The sequence below is a fragment of the Pelobates fuscus genome, chromosome 2 (assembly GCF_036172605.1).
Source record: "Pelobates fuscus isolate aPelFus1 chromosome 2, aPelFus1.pri, whole genome shotgun sequence".
NCBI classification, from domain to species: Eukaryota; Metazoa; Chordata; class Amphibia; order Anura; family Pelobatidae; genus Pelobates; species Pelobates fuscus.
The window spans coordinates 388,234,556-388,253,490 of record NC_086318.1 but is presented as its reverse complement, the minus strand read 5'-3'; the positions used below and the strand labels follow the sequence as shown (position 1 = coordinate 388,253,490).

The 18,935-nt window shown below is 43.4% G+C and overlaps 1 protein-coding gene across 1 annotated transcript in view; it reads left to right on the top strand.

The window, feature by feature from the left end:
• Positions 1-18,935, top strand: part of IARS2 (isoleucyl-tRNA synthetase 2, mitochondrial) — a 74,810-nt gene that overhangs the window by 52,680 nt on the left and 3,195 nt on the right. The window contains exons 15-19 of the mRNA XM_063443815.1: positions 4,712-4,820; positions 5,434-5,536; positions 15,819-15,944; positions 17,806-17,937; positions 18,688-18,794. Of these exons, the coding sequence (XP_063299885.1) occupies positions 4,712-4,820; positions 5,434-5,536; positions 15,819-15,944; positions 17,806-17,937; positions 18,688-18,794 (577 nt within the window). The remainder of the gene's footprint in view (positions 1-4,711; positions 4,821-5,433; positions 5,537-15,818; positions 15,945-17,805; positions 17,938-18,687; positions 18,795-18,935) is intronic.

Here is an 18,935-nt window from a genome sequence, read left to right as displayed (position 1 = left end):
GTATGCCTATAGCCTACATGTTCGACTTAAAGACGACACAAACACACGCCACACCACTGGCGGCAACGTCCACTCAACCAACAGCCCACTGACGATAAGGTGACGACCCAACACATAGGCGCAGCTGACCTTAACTGAGCATGTTCCTAATTGAACACCCACAGCTTACCTACCAGACGCGACAACCCGGCCAACAATGGCGATAGGCGTAATGGTACCCGGCAGCGACCACCTGGCGACATCATGTATCGCCTACAGCAGGTACCCATTCTTTTCTTACCACACGGGAGAAGCGGGACAAGGACAAACAGGTTCATACCACCCAAGCTTTTCGCCAGTAACTGCTCACCTACACAAGCGTTCATCCCACGCTGACACCAGTGTACATCCTACCCTAAACACACGTTACCAATCATAGACGGACACGACCCATACACTGTTATCCTTTGAAGTACATAACCTGTGCTGAGTTCCTTGCAAGCATGTTTATTATTATAAAAATTTGTGCACTACTGACCTATGCCATATGTTGTCTAAATCTTGAATTGCTAGTATCTGATGTTGTGGCACTGTTGAAGCACATGTACCCTAAATGCACAACAAAAATAAAGAATTAAAAAAAAAAAAAACTAAAATCAGGACCAATGTACCAGTGAGTGGAAAATCTAGGGAGGTCATGTTCCTTCCCTCCAACGAGAAACTCAGTAAAGCAGTCGTGTCATTGTGCGTGTGTGCGCGTGTGTGCGAGTGTGTGTAACATCATTCCTTTTAATGTCTTAGGATGGGGCTAGGCACCATTTTGGTAGCACTGTGTCATATTAAAACTCTGAAGTTCCTAAAGGTGCCTTACTTTTTTTTTTAACTTTTTTTTTTTTTGAAGTAACCTTTATGTATGTTCAGGAATTATAATCATGTTCTGTATGGGTTCTTTGTGAGGTTGTGTGAGTTATGTATGTATGTGCGCTATATGCACTGTTTGTATTATGTATCTGTGCGCGCGATATGCATTGTTTGTGTTATGTATATGTATTGGCTATATGCATTGTTTGTCATATATGTGTGTGTGCCATATGCATTGTTTGTGTTATGTATATGTATTGGCTATATGCATTGTTTGTGTCATGTATGTGTGTGCGCCATATGCATTGTTTGTGTTATGTATGTGTATTGGCTATATGCATTATTTGTGCTAAGTATGTGTATTGGCTATATGCATTGTTTGTCTTATATATGTGTGTGCGCTATCTACATTGTGTGTTATGTATGTGTGCGCGCTGGGGCACTTTGCGCTAGCTAGGAAGATACTCTGATCTCCCTGTCTGGCAGCTTAGCATGCTATGCAAAGGCACTATTTTTGCCTTAAAGCTAATAGGGTGACTAGGTATGGGTATTTAAATTCGATAAAAAAAAATTTTTTTTACAATGATGTAATAAGTTGCCATCTCATCATACTTCACACACTTTTCTTTTTTTTCTTTTTTTTTTTTAAATTCTTTATTTTATTTGTGCATGGAGATTCACAAATAGCACACCGTGCCACAATAGTCAGGGTATGTAGAGTTGAACACATGTTTACATCAAGTAGGCAGTGGAAAAACTTTGCACATTTTTTAATTTTTTAACGTTTAACACAGAGTTCTATCAAGGCTGACTGTTAATATAATGAAAAAACTGAAGTAGTGTAATACAGGTTACAATGGTAATAGAGAGCAGTGCAGGCTAGTTGTCCAAGCTGATGTTACTACGTAATATATATGTTAGTGGTTGGCTGCATCTGGCATAACATACTGAATAGATTAGTATAAGCTTAAATATGCAATGTATGCTAGTAATTGAGTTTCGCAGGCTAAGAAGTCCTGCAGAGGGTAGCTTAGGCAGCCTAAGTGGATTGGTATTGCTAGAGAGACGGGCCACAAAATGCCTTCATTGAACAGCTTAGTAGATAGGGCAAAAAAAGTAAAATAACAGGCCACAGGTGATATAACAAATACAAACACGAGAAATAGTCTCCAGCATATGTTAAACCTTCCGCTAGTAATAGCCCGCTGCCTATTATCTATCGGTTGGGTCAGAAGCTATGTACAGTTAGTTATGCAGCCTACGTTGCTGGCTAACCACAGATGAGGTTGCTGTAATACGGTTATTCCTTACATGCAAATAGCTGTATAAGTAAGTGGAACGGTATAGGTTTAACAGTAAGGTGTGTGTTAAGCATTACATTATACGCTGTAAAAACAACTATCAACATTTCTAACATTCGCTTGTCACAAGAAGGTCAAGGCATGAAAAATAAAAAATAAAGAGTTGGAGGGACATAGTCCGCAAGGGCTGCGTAGATGTGGTAGCATGTCAGCAGTCCAGGCCGCCGTGCGGCAGCTAGAGTTAGTGGGGGTCAGCCTACACCTGTGGTCGGCTCTGGCAGATTACATACCGATAAGTCCCATAGGGCCTTGGCGTCGTCGATCATGGTTGCTGCTCTCTTGTGTGCATCTGTGCCGTGGAAGGGAAGCTGGAAGCCTGGTTGGACGCCGGCTTTTAGAGCTTGTGAGTAGCTTGTGTGGGATGTCGGCTCAGCCGTCTTGTTCTCTCGGGTGCAGGGGTCTGGGAGTTCACCCATGCGGTATGGCGACGCTTTGCAGGTCGCAGATGTCCCTGGGCGAGAAGTAGTTCTGGCATGAAGGATGGTCTCCCCCTGGTGTGCGTGCAAGCTGGAGCTAGCGCCCGGGTGATGCATTGCTTGTCCCTGCCGTTTGGGTGCCTGGCGTAGCCACCGTCGGGTAGCCGTCCTGGGAGCCGCTGGCGGGTGTCTGTTTAAGCGGTGGCTGGTTGTAGGGCGTATCCACGCCGCTGCTTGTTGCAATATCATCTTGAAGGCCTGGCCTTTAATGTGGAGTGCCGACCAGAGGCTCGCACCAAGCCGGTCAAAGAACTCCAGGGTATGTATAGGCGGTTTGATACGGGTTCTCCCCTTCGCGGGCCGCGTCTGAGCCGCCATCTTGGGTGGGCCCATGCGTTGTTGCCTGTCTGCTGATTTTGTCGCTTGGTTGGGGGTGACCGTACCCAGCGAGGACCGGGATAACCCCCGCCGGTCCATGAGGGGGTATAGCAGGGCTGTGTGTGTGTCTCGTATGGGAGCGGGTCCCTTGCCGGGTGATCGGCCGCCTCCCACATGCTGCAGGCACCGCTCCATTTTAGGCCGCGTGGCCGGTTCAGGCTTTACCAGTTCGGATCGGAGCCAAACTGGTATCGCTGTAATCCCTGCAAGGTGCTGCGTCTTGCTCCAAACACCTGAAGTTGCCAGCCCCTGTGCTTTGGGCAGGATTAGTGGATTCGTGTCTGCCGGTGCAGGAGGATTCAGAATGCGCGTCCGGCCATCTTGGCTGTCAGGCCCCGCCCCCTACACAACTTTTCTGATTACAAAATGTTTAAGTTCCAGTTATACCTACTGTTACACCTATGTTCAGTAATGGAGCTTACGTGTTTTATTATACTTCCCATATATTATTTATTAAAATCTATTCTCAATTGAAAATCATATAATGATAACCAATCATGTAACTATCCCTCCAACCCTCATGTTTTGGAAAGCAATAAGAACATATAGTCCTACATCCATTTACCGCTTCCCCACAAATTCCTTTTTGGACAATCCCGATCTCCTGTCAGGAATCATGGGATTGTCACTCAGTTATTTTTGGGGTTCTTCCAACTTAGCTGGTGTGCCTCACCTACCTTTATTTTAATGGGGCAATTAACTCACTGCTGACTTGGAAAGAGAGTGGTAGAACACCGTTTTAGATACATTCAGCTGTCCTACTTCACTCCTCAAATTACCTATTTAGCCATCTGCCTTTTTTTTTTCTTTAATATCTGTGCATTACAGACCCACTTCTAACTCATTTTCTCTGTGCTTTATGCTATTCTGGTCCCAGCATTGACTTCCCCATGGAAACCAGAGCTGATGGTTTCTTTATCTGACCAAGAACGGTCCAACATTTTTCAAATAATGGTACATTTCTAATACTCCATTGCCTCTGAGGTTTATACACATGTGCTTTTGAGGTACATACACAATTCTATGTTCTCTAGCTTCAGTTATATTACACAGATCAATAAACTTTTTATTTTCTGCAGTCTGGGGTTAAACACTGGAGGTGTCACTGAGGTTTTGAAACTTACCTACATTTGTGGCTGGATTGCAATCACATTAAGCTCTTTTGGCAAGGTGTATAAGTGGCTATCAAGTTAAGCCTCCAGAACGAATCTCACCAATTCTCCTTCAGCTATTTTGCTACATTACACTAAAATACCAATCTCCAACTAAACAATAAAAATGTATTTTATAAAATATCTTTTCCTTACCTTTGATATTAGAAAGGGTGGTAGTGTTAGACAAACCTTGTATATGCAAAGTTTTGGATACATTGCCATTTTTACTTGCATTTGACAAGATAATTACAAACTTCAGGTCCAATCACCCAGATTTGAAATCAAATCCTTAATTTGTTTATTTTTCTAAATCAGATGTTTATGTCCTAAAATGTGCAATTTCCACCTTCGTTTTCCACAAAACCTAGTTTAGTGGGTCTTCTCCATAGATTGTCTGTGCACGGCCTGCTGTGTCGTTAACTGTTTGATTCCACCCTCTGGAGTAATGATATCTCTGTGCTATGTCTTATTCACTTCTCTTTCTCTTTCTCTATGTTGTAAGACGCGGAGCAGAGAGCGGATGTGTACATGGAAGGCAAAGACCAATTGGGAGGCTGGTTTCAGTCATCCCTACTCACCAGTATTGCTGCCAGGAATAAAGCACCATATAGGTCAGTAGAACACATTGGGATTTGTATTCTGAATTAGCTAGGACAAGATAAATAAATCTGTCATTTTATTTACTTTTTGGGGAAAGGCAGCCTGTAAATGGCAAAGACCCACCACAAATTCTCCAGTTGATAAAAAAAAAATAATATATATATATATGACCCATAATCCTCTAGACACAGCCACCTTTACCAGCAATTAAAACAAAATAAATTAGATTCATGCCTCACCTTGTATATTCAACTTGTTTGTTTTCTTTTAATAAATACCACTACTTTACTCTGACGTACTTACGTTTTGATTTACATCTGTGGATATGTTAGTCTGCTTGTATTTTATGCATTAATTTCTCTGGACTAGTGGGTAGCCGTAGAAAAAAATAGAGAGGGATTCTAAGTCGAGGCACAGTTTTAGGGATGTTAATAGTCCATTCTATTATCCTGTAGAATAGTCATTCTATAATCCTGTATAACTAATATGTCAACAAATTAGGGATTTAAAGCAAGACCGGAGGCTCATACTACGCATGAACTTTCTTTACTAAAACGCCAGCAGCAAATACACTCAGTCTGGTTAATACTTGCTGTTGATGAACATTTTTATATTAATTTATAGAAATATTGTTGTCCACGGCTTTACGTTAAGTGAAAAGGGGGAAAAGATGTCCAAATCTGTTGGAAATGTGGTGGATCCTGATGTTGTGATCAACGGAGGAGCAGTGAGTACATGTCTGTTTTACTCTGATAAAATCTAGATTAAGTGCAATATTATAGAAGTCTAGGGGGAACAACTCAAAGGTTCTGTAGGCTCCAAGACTAATACCAGTGTAACGTTTGCAATATGGGGCTACCTTTCCTTCTGTAAATACCTCTTGAAGTTTGTTTAAAACACATCTAAATTTAACTCCATTTTGGAAAATTGCATCTTTTGCAATCATATTAACAATTTGGTATTTTATTTGTGACTATGTACACACAAGCATGTCAAACTCAAAGGCTAACACGGCAGTGGCGGATCCAGAGCCTGATCTCGGGAGGGGCACTTGTAGATTATTTAAATAAATAATCCAGACACAATAACCACTACAGCTCCCAGAGTAAGTAGTCAAACTGTTTAAGAACTGTTTGACAACTTACCTGAGGTCCTCTGGGAAATGGGGCTGTAGTAGGGCAGAGGAGCAGTGGTATGTGTGAGTGGTGCAATGTGTGAGGGGTGCAGTGTGTGTGTGTGTGTGAGGGGGACAGTGTATTAGCAGTGTGTGTGTGTGAAGGTTGCAGTGTGTACGTGAGGGCGGCAGTATATGTCAGGGGTGCAGTGTGTGTGTGGGTCAGTATGGGTGTGTGACAGTTACAGTGTGTGTGTGGGGGCAGTGTGTTTATGGGGGGCAGTGTGTGTATGTTGGGCAGTGTGTGTATGTGGGGGCAATGTGTGTATGGGGGGCAGGGGCAATGTGTGTGTGTGTGTGTATGGGGGGCAGGGGCAGTGTGTGTGTATGGGGGACAGGGGCAGTGTGTGTGTATGGGGGGCAGGGGCAATGTGTGTGTGTGTGTGTATGGGGGGCAGGGGTAATGTGTGTGTGTGTGTATGGGGGGCAGGGCAGTGTGTGTGTGTGTATGGGGGCAGGGGCAATGTGTGTGTGTATGGGGGGCAGGGGCAATGTGTGTGTGTATGGGGGGCAGGGGCAATATGTGTGTGTGTGTGTGTGTGTGTGTGTGTATGGGGGGCAGGGCAGTGTGTGTGTGTGTATGGGGGGCAGGGCAGTGTGTGTGTGTGTATGGGGGGCAGGGGCAATGTGTGTGTGTGTATGGGGGGCAGGGGCAATGTGTGTGTGTGTGTGTGTGTGTGTATGGGGGGCAGGGGCAATGTGTGTGTGTGTATGGGGGGCAGGGGCAGTGTGTGTGTGTGTGTATGGGGGGCAGGGGCAATGTGTGTGTGTGTGTGTATGGGGGGCAGGGGCAATGTGTGTGTGTGTGTGTGTGTATGGGGGGCAGGGGCAATGTGTGTGTGTGTATTGGGGGCAGGGGCAATGTGTGTGTGTATGGGGGGCAGGGGCAATGTGTGTGTATATGGGGGGCAGGGGAAATGTGTGTGTATATGGGGGGCAGGGGAAATGTGTGTGTGTGTGTGTATGGGGGGCAGGGGCAATGTGTGTGTATGTGTATGGGGGGCAGGGGCAATGTGTGTGTATATGGGGGGCAGGGGCAATGTGTGTGTATATGGGGGGCAGGGGAAATGTGTGTGTATATGGGGGGCAGGGGAAATGTGTGTGTGTGTGTGTGTATGGGGGGCAGGGGCAATGTATGTGTATGGGGGGCAGGGGCAATGTGTGTGTATATGGGGGCAGGGGAAATGTGTGTGTATGTGTGTGTATGGGGGGCAAGGGCAATGTGTGTGTGTATGTGTATGGGGGGCAGGGGCAATGTGTGTGTATGGGGGGCAGGGGCAATGTGTGTGTGTGTATGGGGGGCAGGGGAAATGTGTGTGTGTATATGGGGGGCAGGGGAAATGTGTGTGTATATGGGGGGCAGGGGCAATGTGTGTGTGTGTGTGTATGGGGGGCAGGGGCAATGTGTGTGTATGTGTGTGTGTGTGGGGGGGGGGCAGGGGCAATGTGTGTGTATGTGTGTGTGTGTGTGTATGGGGGGCAGGGGCAATGTGTGTGTAGAAGAAGGATAGGGGGGAGGGGGGGGGGCTTTTTTTTGTTTAATGTGTGTGTGTGTTTTTTTTTTTTTTTTTTACATTTAATTTAAATTAATATATAATTTATGTCCCCCCTCCCTTCTTACCTTTACTGGGAGGAGGGGGACATCTTTCTTTCCCTGGTGGTCCCAGTGGTAGGAGTGAACTCTAGCCCGCGCTCCAGGGCTAGAGTTCACTCTCGCGAGATTTGGAGCGTTGCCGTGGTTACCACGGCAACACTCCAAATCTCGCGAGAGGAGGACCCGGAGGAGCTGCTGGTAACAGCTCCCGGGTCCTCTCTCCCTCCCCTGCCGGTCGGCTGTCAGTAATGTGCCTGCGGACCGGGGAGGGAGATCACTGATCACTGATCTCCCTCCCCGGTCTGCAGGCACAATGCAGGGCTGGCACTTGGGCAATGTCAGCCCTGCATTAGCCGGCAGGGGAGAATCTCGGGGGGGGGCAATTGCCCCGTTGCCCCCCACTCTGGATCCGCCACTGTAACACGGGCCAAATAAACAAGATTTGAGTTGATGTGGGCCGCAAAAAAAAGCCAAAACTTTAGTTTTCATAGAAACGTAGGTTTATTTAGAAAAGTACAGTATAAATAATTAGAATTTCCTAACTGACACTGGATGTCCTCACGCTCGTAGGGCTTCAAAGTAAACAAAACAGGAGACGTGCTCGTAGGGCTTCAAAGTAAACAAAACAGGAGACGTCCAACTACCTTGACATATAAAGATAAGATTGGTAATGGGAGTGAAATGGTGAATGTATGCTGTTGCACAGCTGTAAAAAAACTAATGACTTTGAAGTCCTATGAGTGTGTTCTTCACTTTGGCTACGATTATCAAACTTGATGATCTCAGCCAATCCAGTGCTTTCCCATAGAAAAGCATTGGGAGGCTATTGTGCATGTATGCATGCCATTCAGAATCTCCATGGGGAGCGTTCAGCGCCTCCATGCAGACCCAATTTAATACACTGGCTCCTCCCCCCCATTCTAATATACTGCCCACAAATCCAATACACTCCCCTCTCCCCCACTCTAATACATTTCCCCCAAATCCAATACACTGCCCCCAAATCCAATCTAATACACTTCCCCTTAATCTAATACACTGCCTCTCCTCCCTCCACTTTAATTTAATACACTGCCCCTCCTCCCAGAACTCTAAATTAATACACTGCCCTCCCCCCCAATTTAACACACTGCCACCCCTCCCACCACTCTAATACACTGGCCCCTCTCCCTTCACTACACAGGATGGTCAACCAAACTCTTCTTCCCCTTACTTACGGTGAGCCGCCTGTCCTCTAGTTCCTGCCCTGCTCTCTTCTCCGCTTCTTTGGCCAACCAGGCCAGACGCGATCGGCCATGGGAGGGAAGACCAGGATCAGACCGGAAGTATCCTTCCTATCTTGTAGCTGGTCGCAGCCACAACACAAAGTGGCCCCATGGCAGGTGGGCTGCTAATATATCAACTGTGGGCCGCAAGTTTGACATCTTTGCCTTCTTGCCATTTTCAATTACACGGTGAATATAGCAAATTATATAAAGACGTAGGCAAATTTAACATTAATCCGTCTCAATGTTGGAAGATATGCACAATAGTTATAGGTGTGTTAAACCTTTTTATGAAAATAAGATTTAATTATTTTTAAATTATTGTTTATTTCCTATAATTTTCTGCCTTGTATTTGGGGTTTGTATAACAGAGGCTTTCACTAGAAATTGCAACGGCCAATTTACAGACATGCATCTCATGTTGTTGCAAGACTCATTTCTGAATTCCGTTGCTAGTACACATGGGCATATCTGCCAAAACGCTAGCTGGACCTAAGCACTAAAATTTTTCTAAAATCCATGTGTCCCATACATCCCCCACAACCAACAGGTATGATTTAATGCCCTGTGTGTCCCATACATCCCCCCACAGCCATCAGGTATGGGTTAATGCCCTGTGTGTCCCATACATCCCCCCACATCCATCAGGTATGGTTTAATGCCCTGTGTGTCCCATACATCCCCCCACAGCCATCAGGTATGGGTTAATGCCCTGTGTGTCCCATACATCCCCCCACATCCATCAGGTATGGTTTAATGCCCTGTGATTCCCATACATCCCCCCACAGCCATCAGGTATGGTTTAATGCCCTGTGTGTCCCATACATCCCCCCACAGCCATCAGGTATAGTTTAATGCCCTGTGTGTCCCATACATCCCCCCACATCCATCAGGTATGGTTTAATGCCCTGTGTGCCCCATACATCCCTCACAGCCATCAGGTATGGATTAATGCCCTGTGTGTCCCATAGATCCCCTCACAGCCATCAGGTATGGATTAATGCCCTGTGTGTCCCATACATCCCCCCACAGCCATCAGGTATGGTTTAATGCCCTGTGTGTCCCATAGATCCCCCCACAGCCATCAGGTATGGTTTAATGCCCTGTGTGTCCCATACATCCCCCCACATCCATCGGGTATGGTTTAATGCCCTGTGTGCCCCATACATCCCTCACAGCCATCAGGTATGGATTAATGCCCTGTGTGTCCCATAGATCCCCTCACAGCCATCAGGTATGGATTAATGCCCTGTGTGTCCCATACATCCCCCACAGCCATCAGGTATGGTTTAATGCCCTGTGTGTCCCATACATCCCCCCACAGCCATCAGGTATGTTTTAATGCCCTGTGTGTCCCATACATTCCCCCCACAGCCATCAGGTATGGTGTAATGCCCTGTCAGAGAAGCTATTAGTCAGTGTGGGATTTATTGCAATGTCTACCTGTAACTCCTTATACACTGTGATTAGTAAAGTATCATCTCACGGACCTCTTTCACCTGTCTCTCCACAGGCTTATTTGTCAGTTTCTATGAATCAGTATGTGTATTCTAATTTAATGTGTCAATACAGATAGCTATGCAGATGTTACATCCACACAAATGTGCGTAACATGCTCACACAACACAAACATTTATGGGATGGTGCACATAAACTTATAGCACCAGAACTACTACAATTATCTGCAGTGGTCATGGTGTTTAGAGTGTTACACTCTAAACACATAAAGCACTTTGGCAACCTGAACTCTATACACGTATAAAGGCTGGGAAAAGGGCTGGTTTAATCCTTGTCCCATATTGTACATTCTGAATCAAACTAACAGAATGCTTAGTAATCACTTACCTCTGTAAAAAGAAAAAGGTCGATATCTTTTGAATGATTAGAGTTAATGATTGAGCCAATCATAATTTAGGTATTTCTGATGATTTGCTTTGATATTACAAGAACGCAATATAATGTGGCGTTGCTTAAATAAAGTCCGCTATCTCAAATTTTAGAGGTTTATTGTGTTTGCAAATATTAACATTATAAAGATTATATACATTTCATGTAAAATGGTGGGGAATATATTTGTATTTAGGTGGTCCTCAATTACCCTATCAGATGTTATGTTAGGCAATGATTGATAGAATTGTTCTTGTTTTTTTTTTTTTTTTTTTTTAATTCTTTATTTTTGTAGTGCATATGACGGTAACATACAAGCACATGGTACCCCAAAGGCAATCCACGTGTATATTGCAAAACAAAGATTACATAGTATAGAGAGCATTGGGGTGTAGTAGTACTGTGCACTATTTTTTATATATATGTGATCACGCTTAAATCATGCTGAGTAGGTATTGTATAGATTGCGATTCTATGAGATATCAAGAAAATATACAGGAAGATAGCTTTGCGTTAGATTTATACGGTTACGTGCAGGTAATAAGCTTATTTTAGGTAAGTACATGCTTAGGTATGAACGATTTATTTTCACCCCTTACTCCCCTTAGCCACACATGGATGCAGTAGGTAACGCTCGAGAGATATACTGTCAAGCCCTAGCCGCTGATAGCTATACATGAATACAGAAAATACTTAAAATACAGTAAGGCAGGTAGCATTTCGTTATATTTACACTAGGGAGGGTAAGGACTATTCAGATCATGCTTAGAAGGTCCCTTTGTGTCTGGAAAGTCCTGCCTTCTGTGGAGTCAATTTGGTCTCCCTGTTGTCTGGTGTTCAGCTCGCGTTGCGGCTGCTGTGGGCTGGCTAGCCGGTGCTGCATGGGGTGCTTTGCGACATCGGATTTTCTGGGCTTGGACCCCGGAGTGTCCAAGTGGTGATGTGGTGCAGAGTGAGGGCTGATATGCTCTGCTGGACTGGTGGTTGCAGGCTTGGTGCGTTGTGCCCTTTTTCCCGCCACTGGTTGCTGATCCCTCTCCTTACCGGAGCTGAGAGCCTGAGGAGGGATCCACGAGGTAAGTGTCCCAGTATGGTGCCTTTTTGCAGGTACACGGCTGGAGTCTATGGGTGTTTGATCCTGCAGCGCTATGGAGCCGCGTTGGATGCGGCGGTCGTGGGGTAGTTCTCTCCTGCCGAGATCTTGAGGTTAAGTGTGTTCCCCGCCATTTTAAGATCTGGCAGTACTGCAAGGCCTCCGTCCCATTCGTGGCGGTCAGGGTGCCAGGGTTTCAGGGTGAGGACCGGGATCACCCCCCCGGTCCAGGGGGGGGGGGGGGAACAGGGCCGGTTCCTCGAGGGCCCAGGCCCCCGGCTGGGTACCATTCGGCGGGATAGCGGGGCAGCGGCCGTCCGCTCCGCTCACCGCTGGAGTAGGCCTCAATTTCAGCCTCGAAGATTACCCTCCCAGGGGACTAAAACTCAGCGAGCTAGCCTCTCCCTGGGTCCCGGGCACTATGCCCATCGAGGGCCGCCACTGCCGGTCGGAATATGTGGCCAAAACTGCAGATTAATCGCTGAAAAGCTCATGTTTTGCTGGAGCTGGTCTGTCTTGCGACCGTCCAGCTCGGCGTCCGGCCCCGCCCCCCAGAATTGTTCTTGTTAATATTATTATTAGAACATTTCAATTCAATTTCCAATTTTAACATTACTTTTTGCCAATTCTTAGTGTTTATGCTTTTAATGAACTTCCATAAGCCAAGAAGAAAGTCACCTGTAACAGTTTTTAACTGTGATGTTCAGTTATTAACTGCTAATCTGGTAATCTCTTTATACACCCCATACTCCAAGAGTTAAGAAGACATTGCTCTTTGCAAATAAAAATAAGCATTTACATTCGATTTATTGAATAGCTGTGTACTTGGATATAACATGAACAGAACTGGGCACCTCTCCCCTCACATTATTTTACAGTACAATGTTCTCCTTTAAAGGGAATCTCCATAGCGCACAAAAACAAACTTGAAAATCACGGTTTAGTAGATATGCCCCAAATTAAAACATGAATGCGTTTAATTGCACGTTTTTTTTCCTTTTGGGGGTTTATCTAAAAACATTTTGCAAAACTTTCAGTTCTCTTGTCTGCTGCCTTTGCAAGCCCTCCCCTTTTAACACCGCCCAGCCATCTTTTGGCCGTCCAATCACAAACTTCCCAATGCAGCTCAATGAGAAGTCTTTACAAGGCAGGTGATCTGGGCAATTGCTGCCTCTTTAGTAGGGATCGACCGATCATCGGTTTTACCGATATTATCGGCCGATATTTGGTATTTTCGGCAATATCGGTATCGGACAATATAGATACCGATATTGCCGATAATACCTCCTAGGACCGCCGGGCTCATTACAAGGTGAGGGGGGGGGGGGGGCGGGATGCAGCAAGCGCTTACTTACCTTCCCAGCAGCTCCCTGTGTAAATTTTGCGAGTCCTGCGGCCGCAGAGCGTTGCCACGGGTTACCATGGCAACGCTCTGCACGGCACGCAAACTGTGAGATTTACACTGGGGAGCCGAAGGGAGCTGCTGGAAAGGTAAGTAAGCGCTTGCTGCCGCCCCCCCGCCACCCCACTGCTCAGTACATGCCACTGGACCAACAGGGACTGTCTTATCCCCCCTCCCTGGCCAGGTAACAAGCAGGGAGGAGGGACAAAAAATAATATAGCATATAAATATTAGAAATTTAATGAAATTACATTTTACACAAATTACATTTTACACAAATTACATCCCTTCAGAAACACACGCACAAACACACACACACTCTGCATTCATTATATACACACACTATACAAACACACACACACTCTGCATTCATTATATACACAACTATACAAACACACACACACTCTGCATTCATTATATACACACTATACAAACACACACTCTGCATTCATTATATACACTTCTATACAAATACACACACACTGCATTCATTATATACACACACACACTACACAAACACACACACACACACACACACACTCTGCATTCATTATAAACACACACTACACACACACACTCTGCATTCATTATACACACACACTCTGCATTATACACACACGCTCTACACAAACACACACTGCATTATATACACACACTACACAAACACACACACACTCTGTATAGTTGTGTATATAATGAATGCAAACACACACACACTCTGCATTCATTATACACACAACTATACAAACAAACACACACACACTCTGCATTATACACACACACACACTCTGAATTATACACACACACACTCTGCATTATATACACACGCTCTACACACACACTACACAAACACACACACACTCTGCATTCATTATATAAACAACTATACAAACACACACTCTGCATTATACACACACACACTGCATTATATACACACTACACAAACACACACACTGCATTCTTTACATACACACACTCTGCATTCATTACACACACACACACACACACACACACACACACTCTGCATTCATTATATACACTTCTATACAAATACACACACTGCATTCATTATATACACACACACTACACAAACACACACACACACACTCTGCATTCATTATATACACACACACACACTCTGCATTCATTATACACACACCTATACAAACACACACTCTGCATTATATACACACGCTCTACACACACACACACAAACTGCATTATATACACACAGCACAAACACACACACACACTCTGCATTCATTATATAAACAACTATACAAACACACACACTCTGCATTATACACACTACACACACACTGCATTAATTCTATACACACACACACACTCTGCATTATATACACACTACACAAACACACACACTGCATTCTTTACATACACACACTATACAAACACACACACTCTGCATCCATTACATACACACACTCTACATTCATTGTACACACTATACAAACACACACACTCTGCATTCATTATACACACACACACACACTCTGCATTCATTATATACACAACTATACAAACACTACAAACACACACACTCTGCATTATACACATACTCTGCATTATATACACACGCTCTACACAAACACACACACTGCATTATATACACACACTACACAAACACACACACTCTGCATTCATTATATACACAACTATACAAACACACACACACTCTGCATTATACACACACTACACACACACACACACACTGCATTAATTATATACACACTACACAAACACACACACACACACTCTGCATTATATACACACTACACAAACACACACACACACTCTTTATAGTTGTGTATATAATGAATGCAGAGTGTGTGTATGTGTGTGTGTAGTGTGGGTATAGTGAATGCAGGGTGTGTGTGTATTGTGTGTATATAATGAATGCAGTGTGTGTGTTTGTGTAGTGTGTGTTTGTATAGTTGTGTATATAATGAATGCAAACACACACACACTGCATTCATTATATACACACACTACACACACACCCTGCATTCACTACACACACACACACACACACACACACACTGCATTCACTTTACACACTCTGCATTCACTATATATACACACTACTCAAACACTCACTGCATTTGCTATACACACTACACACAGCTCCCCAGTCTAAACACACTGCTTCCACTACATGTGGCATGTATATTTTGTGCATTTACCTTAAGAAATTGTTTATTTTTTCAAAATGGTAAATGTACAGAATATCGGCAAGTTATCTGCTTCCGGCCTGAAAGTTCACAGATTATCGGTATCGGCTCTAAAAAAATCAATATCGGTCGTTCCCTACTCTTTAGTGTAGCTCCACTGAGCTAACCAAACCAGGAAGTAACAGGGCCAGTTGTCTGCTTTTCACACATAAAGCATTTGAACACGCTAAAGTGTTTTAACGGTTCGGAGTGAGCGTCCCTTTAACACTTCTCATAACATAACTTACACTGTCAGAATTAGTTGTATTTCAACCGTTCTGAGACATCCATTCCAGTAGATGTAACCTGAGTAAGCATGCATGTTATTAATTGTGCACTAAGAATTGTCTGTATCCAACTTAGGACAAACTTAAGGAACCTGCATATGGAGCAGATGTCCTTCGTTGGTGGGTGGCAGAGTCCAATGTGTTTACTGAAGTGATGATAGGACCAGGCGTGCTTAATTCGGCACAGGACGACATCAACAAAGTAAGATATGATGAGCTGTGAAATTACACATAAAAAGTACTCTCCTCTAAATCTGCTGCTTCTGTCGGGACCAAGAAAAGGTCTGGATTTGCAGCCAATCCTGATCTTCTTTGCTTTCAGTGGGAGCATCTTAATTCATATTTCTTTTTATAAACGTATTTCAGTCTCATAGTTACACAACTCCTGTTCAAACTGTTACATAGAAATCTATGAGGAAGTCTGTGTAATCCAAGTATATTCTTCCCCTCTACAGGTTAGGGAGAAGCATAGTTTTACAGAGTAGGCAGGCATATGCCCAGAGCGGTTTTAACAAACTGCATTGGCTATCAGTGCAGTGCTTATCAAATAAGGAGTGACATAAACAGGAAACTTATGTCTCAAACATCAATATTTTTCCTTAAAGGAGCAACATCGCTTTTATGGAAATTAAGTCATGGAATAAATAATTGAAGAATCACTTGTAACTTGTGTTGCTTTTCTATGTGATTCTCCATTTTTTTAAATGCATGTTAAAGCAATTGGCTCATATGTTTAGAAATTGGCATCACAATCCAGTTCAGTACTGACACATTTGGGACACGCATTGCACTGGAAGAGGAAAAATAAGAACTTAATTCTGTTTCTCCACATCTCTTTAATCTCTTTATACCGACGGAAAGGGGCACAGGAGACCGGTCTTTTGCCGTTGATTGACAGGAAGCAAAAGGTTTGAACATGGTGTAGACAGTGCTTGAAATCAACCTTTTAAGGATCACAGCCTTCACCCAGACCACTTTGTCTCAATGAAATGAGTTTGGGTGCAGTGGTCCTTTCATTTTAACACATTTTGTACAAATTGCAAGGTTTTACATTGCTGGGTTAAATACATCTCAAATGGCTGTCTTGCTGACAGCCACTAGAGTTACTTTGTCCTCCAGAACAAAGTGAAGCTCGGCCCTGAAATCAAATGCTGCTGATTATAACGGTGTTTTGCCAAGCATTCCTTTTTCCAATCCACTGCTTCAGTTTAAAGCAGATTGCGGAAGATGTCATTAAGCATGCTGACGTCTTCGAAAGACGTAGCAAGCGGTTGCAGCAGTGGAGTCCTGGTACTGGAAATTTTTAATACCAAAGGGGGTGGACAGAATTGAAATTATAGTCCAGAAAACATGATTATTATTTTTGGGACTACGGTATATGTCCCTTTAACTATTGCTAAATTACCAGCCCATTACTTACAGTGCTCACTATGGACCCCTGCATTTACTGTCAGATCTTTAGCAAAACCTGCCTACTTTATTTAATTAGAGCATCATGGGAATTCTAGAACATATGGCTGGAACAACATTCTAGAATTTATTCTAGAACATCTAGACAAATTATAGAACAACTATATGGATGTTCAAGGATGGCTTATTCCTGCTATGGAGAAAGTGTTTAATTTCTGGAAGCACCGTAGTGTGCTGAGCAAAATGTTGTGTTTTTCTTTTACCCAATTAGCACTGTCTGCAACAAGTCACAAATGTGTATATTTTGCCTTTAATCAAGTATTGCAATACTGGGGGTTATTTAAAGTGAAAGGAAGCACACAATACAAGTGTATTGTGAGAAGGTGCTAGTATATGTCTTTCCTTTTGTTATCCTTAGATATTGAAAGATATAAGATAAACATCTACAATTTACCAGTTTCATTCATTCATCTCTGTTCATGTCAATCATTTTTCTGCAACACACAAAAAATATTCGTGTAAATCACACTTTGGTCGTGGTGAATGTTATTTTGAGCGTTTGAGATACAAATAGCTAACTCAACAGACTAAGCATTGTTTGTATCATGTTATCACGGGAGCGTGCTCTATGTTTTTCTTATTTTGTTTTGTAGCTGCGGAACGTGTTGCGGTTCATGTTGGGTAATCTAAATGGGTTCACTCCAGAGACGGACTCTGTGCCAAGCACCAAGATGTATGTGATAGACCAGTATATGCTGCACTTACTGCAAGACTATTCCAGCAAGGTATGGCTTTCTAATTGTCATAGATTGAAAGAGGTTTGGTGGGTGGACCACCCTTGGAATCAGATAAAACCCAGTAAAGCGTGCAAATAATTTTTGTGTAGATGGAACTACTTCCAATTCCCAAATAAAGTGCATAAATGTAATCACCATACAACAGTATTGCACTACCTTTTTAAAAACTCATATATATGCAGGTGCATAAAACAAATAACACTAGATTGCAGAATGCTTGTATAATGTAACTCCCCTTTGAAAATGCCCCAAAGGAAATCAACACACAGATCCCATAGCCACTTCAAACTATATACGGATCTGCGTATATATGCTTAAAATTACTGATGGATGTTTCATTCCGCTTCCATTCCACAGGTTGATGTGTATCGGCTAAAAAATAAATAAGGAGAACCCTCCAGTAGCGTTATTCCATTCATAGATATTATTTTACAAGAACATTTAAAAAAACAACTTCCATTTATGTTGTAACTTTAACTGTAAATTTAACGCTGAAACCCAAACGAATTTCAATTTGCTCCTTCTGTGTCCGCGATCTGTAGCGCTCTGTTCGCATGGGGAGTTCTAAGTCCGCCTTCTGCAATTGTCACGGTACGTGGTGAAACGAGCCACTTGATGATTGCAGGAAGTGTACCTGGACTCACCACACGAATGGAGCAAGTTGAAATTTGTTCGGGTTTCGGTGGTTAAACAGGAAAACTGCACTATCTGACTTATGTTCATCTCCCCTTGCTTTAGGTTTCTGAGGCGTACAAAGGGTATGATTTTGGGAAAGTTATTCGTCTACTGGAAGCCTTAATCACAAGAGATTTATCAAGCTTCTATTTCAGTATAATTAAGGACAGGTATTTATATCTATTATCACTGCACTAACCCATTGTTAATTGCAAAGATCTAGGCTTTTTGGAAATGTTTTATTTGAATTCTTAAATCTAATATACACAAACTGTCTTATAACTTAAAATATATTTTGCATCTCTCGGATT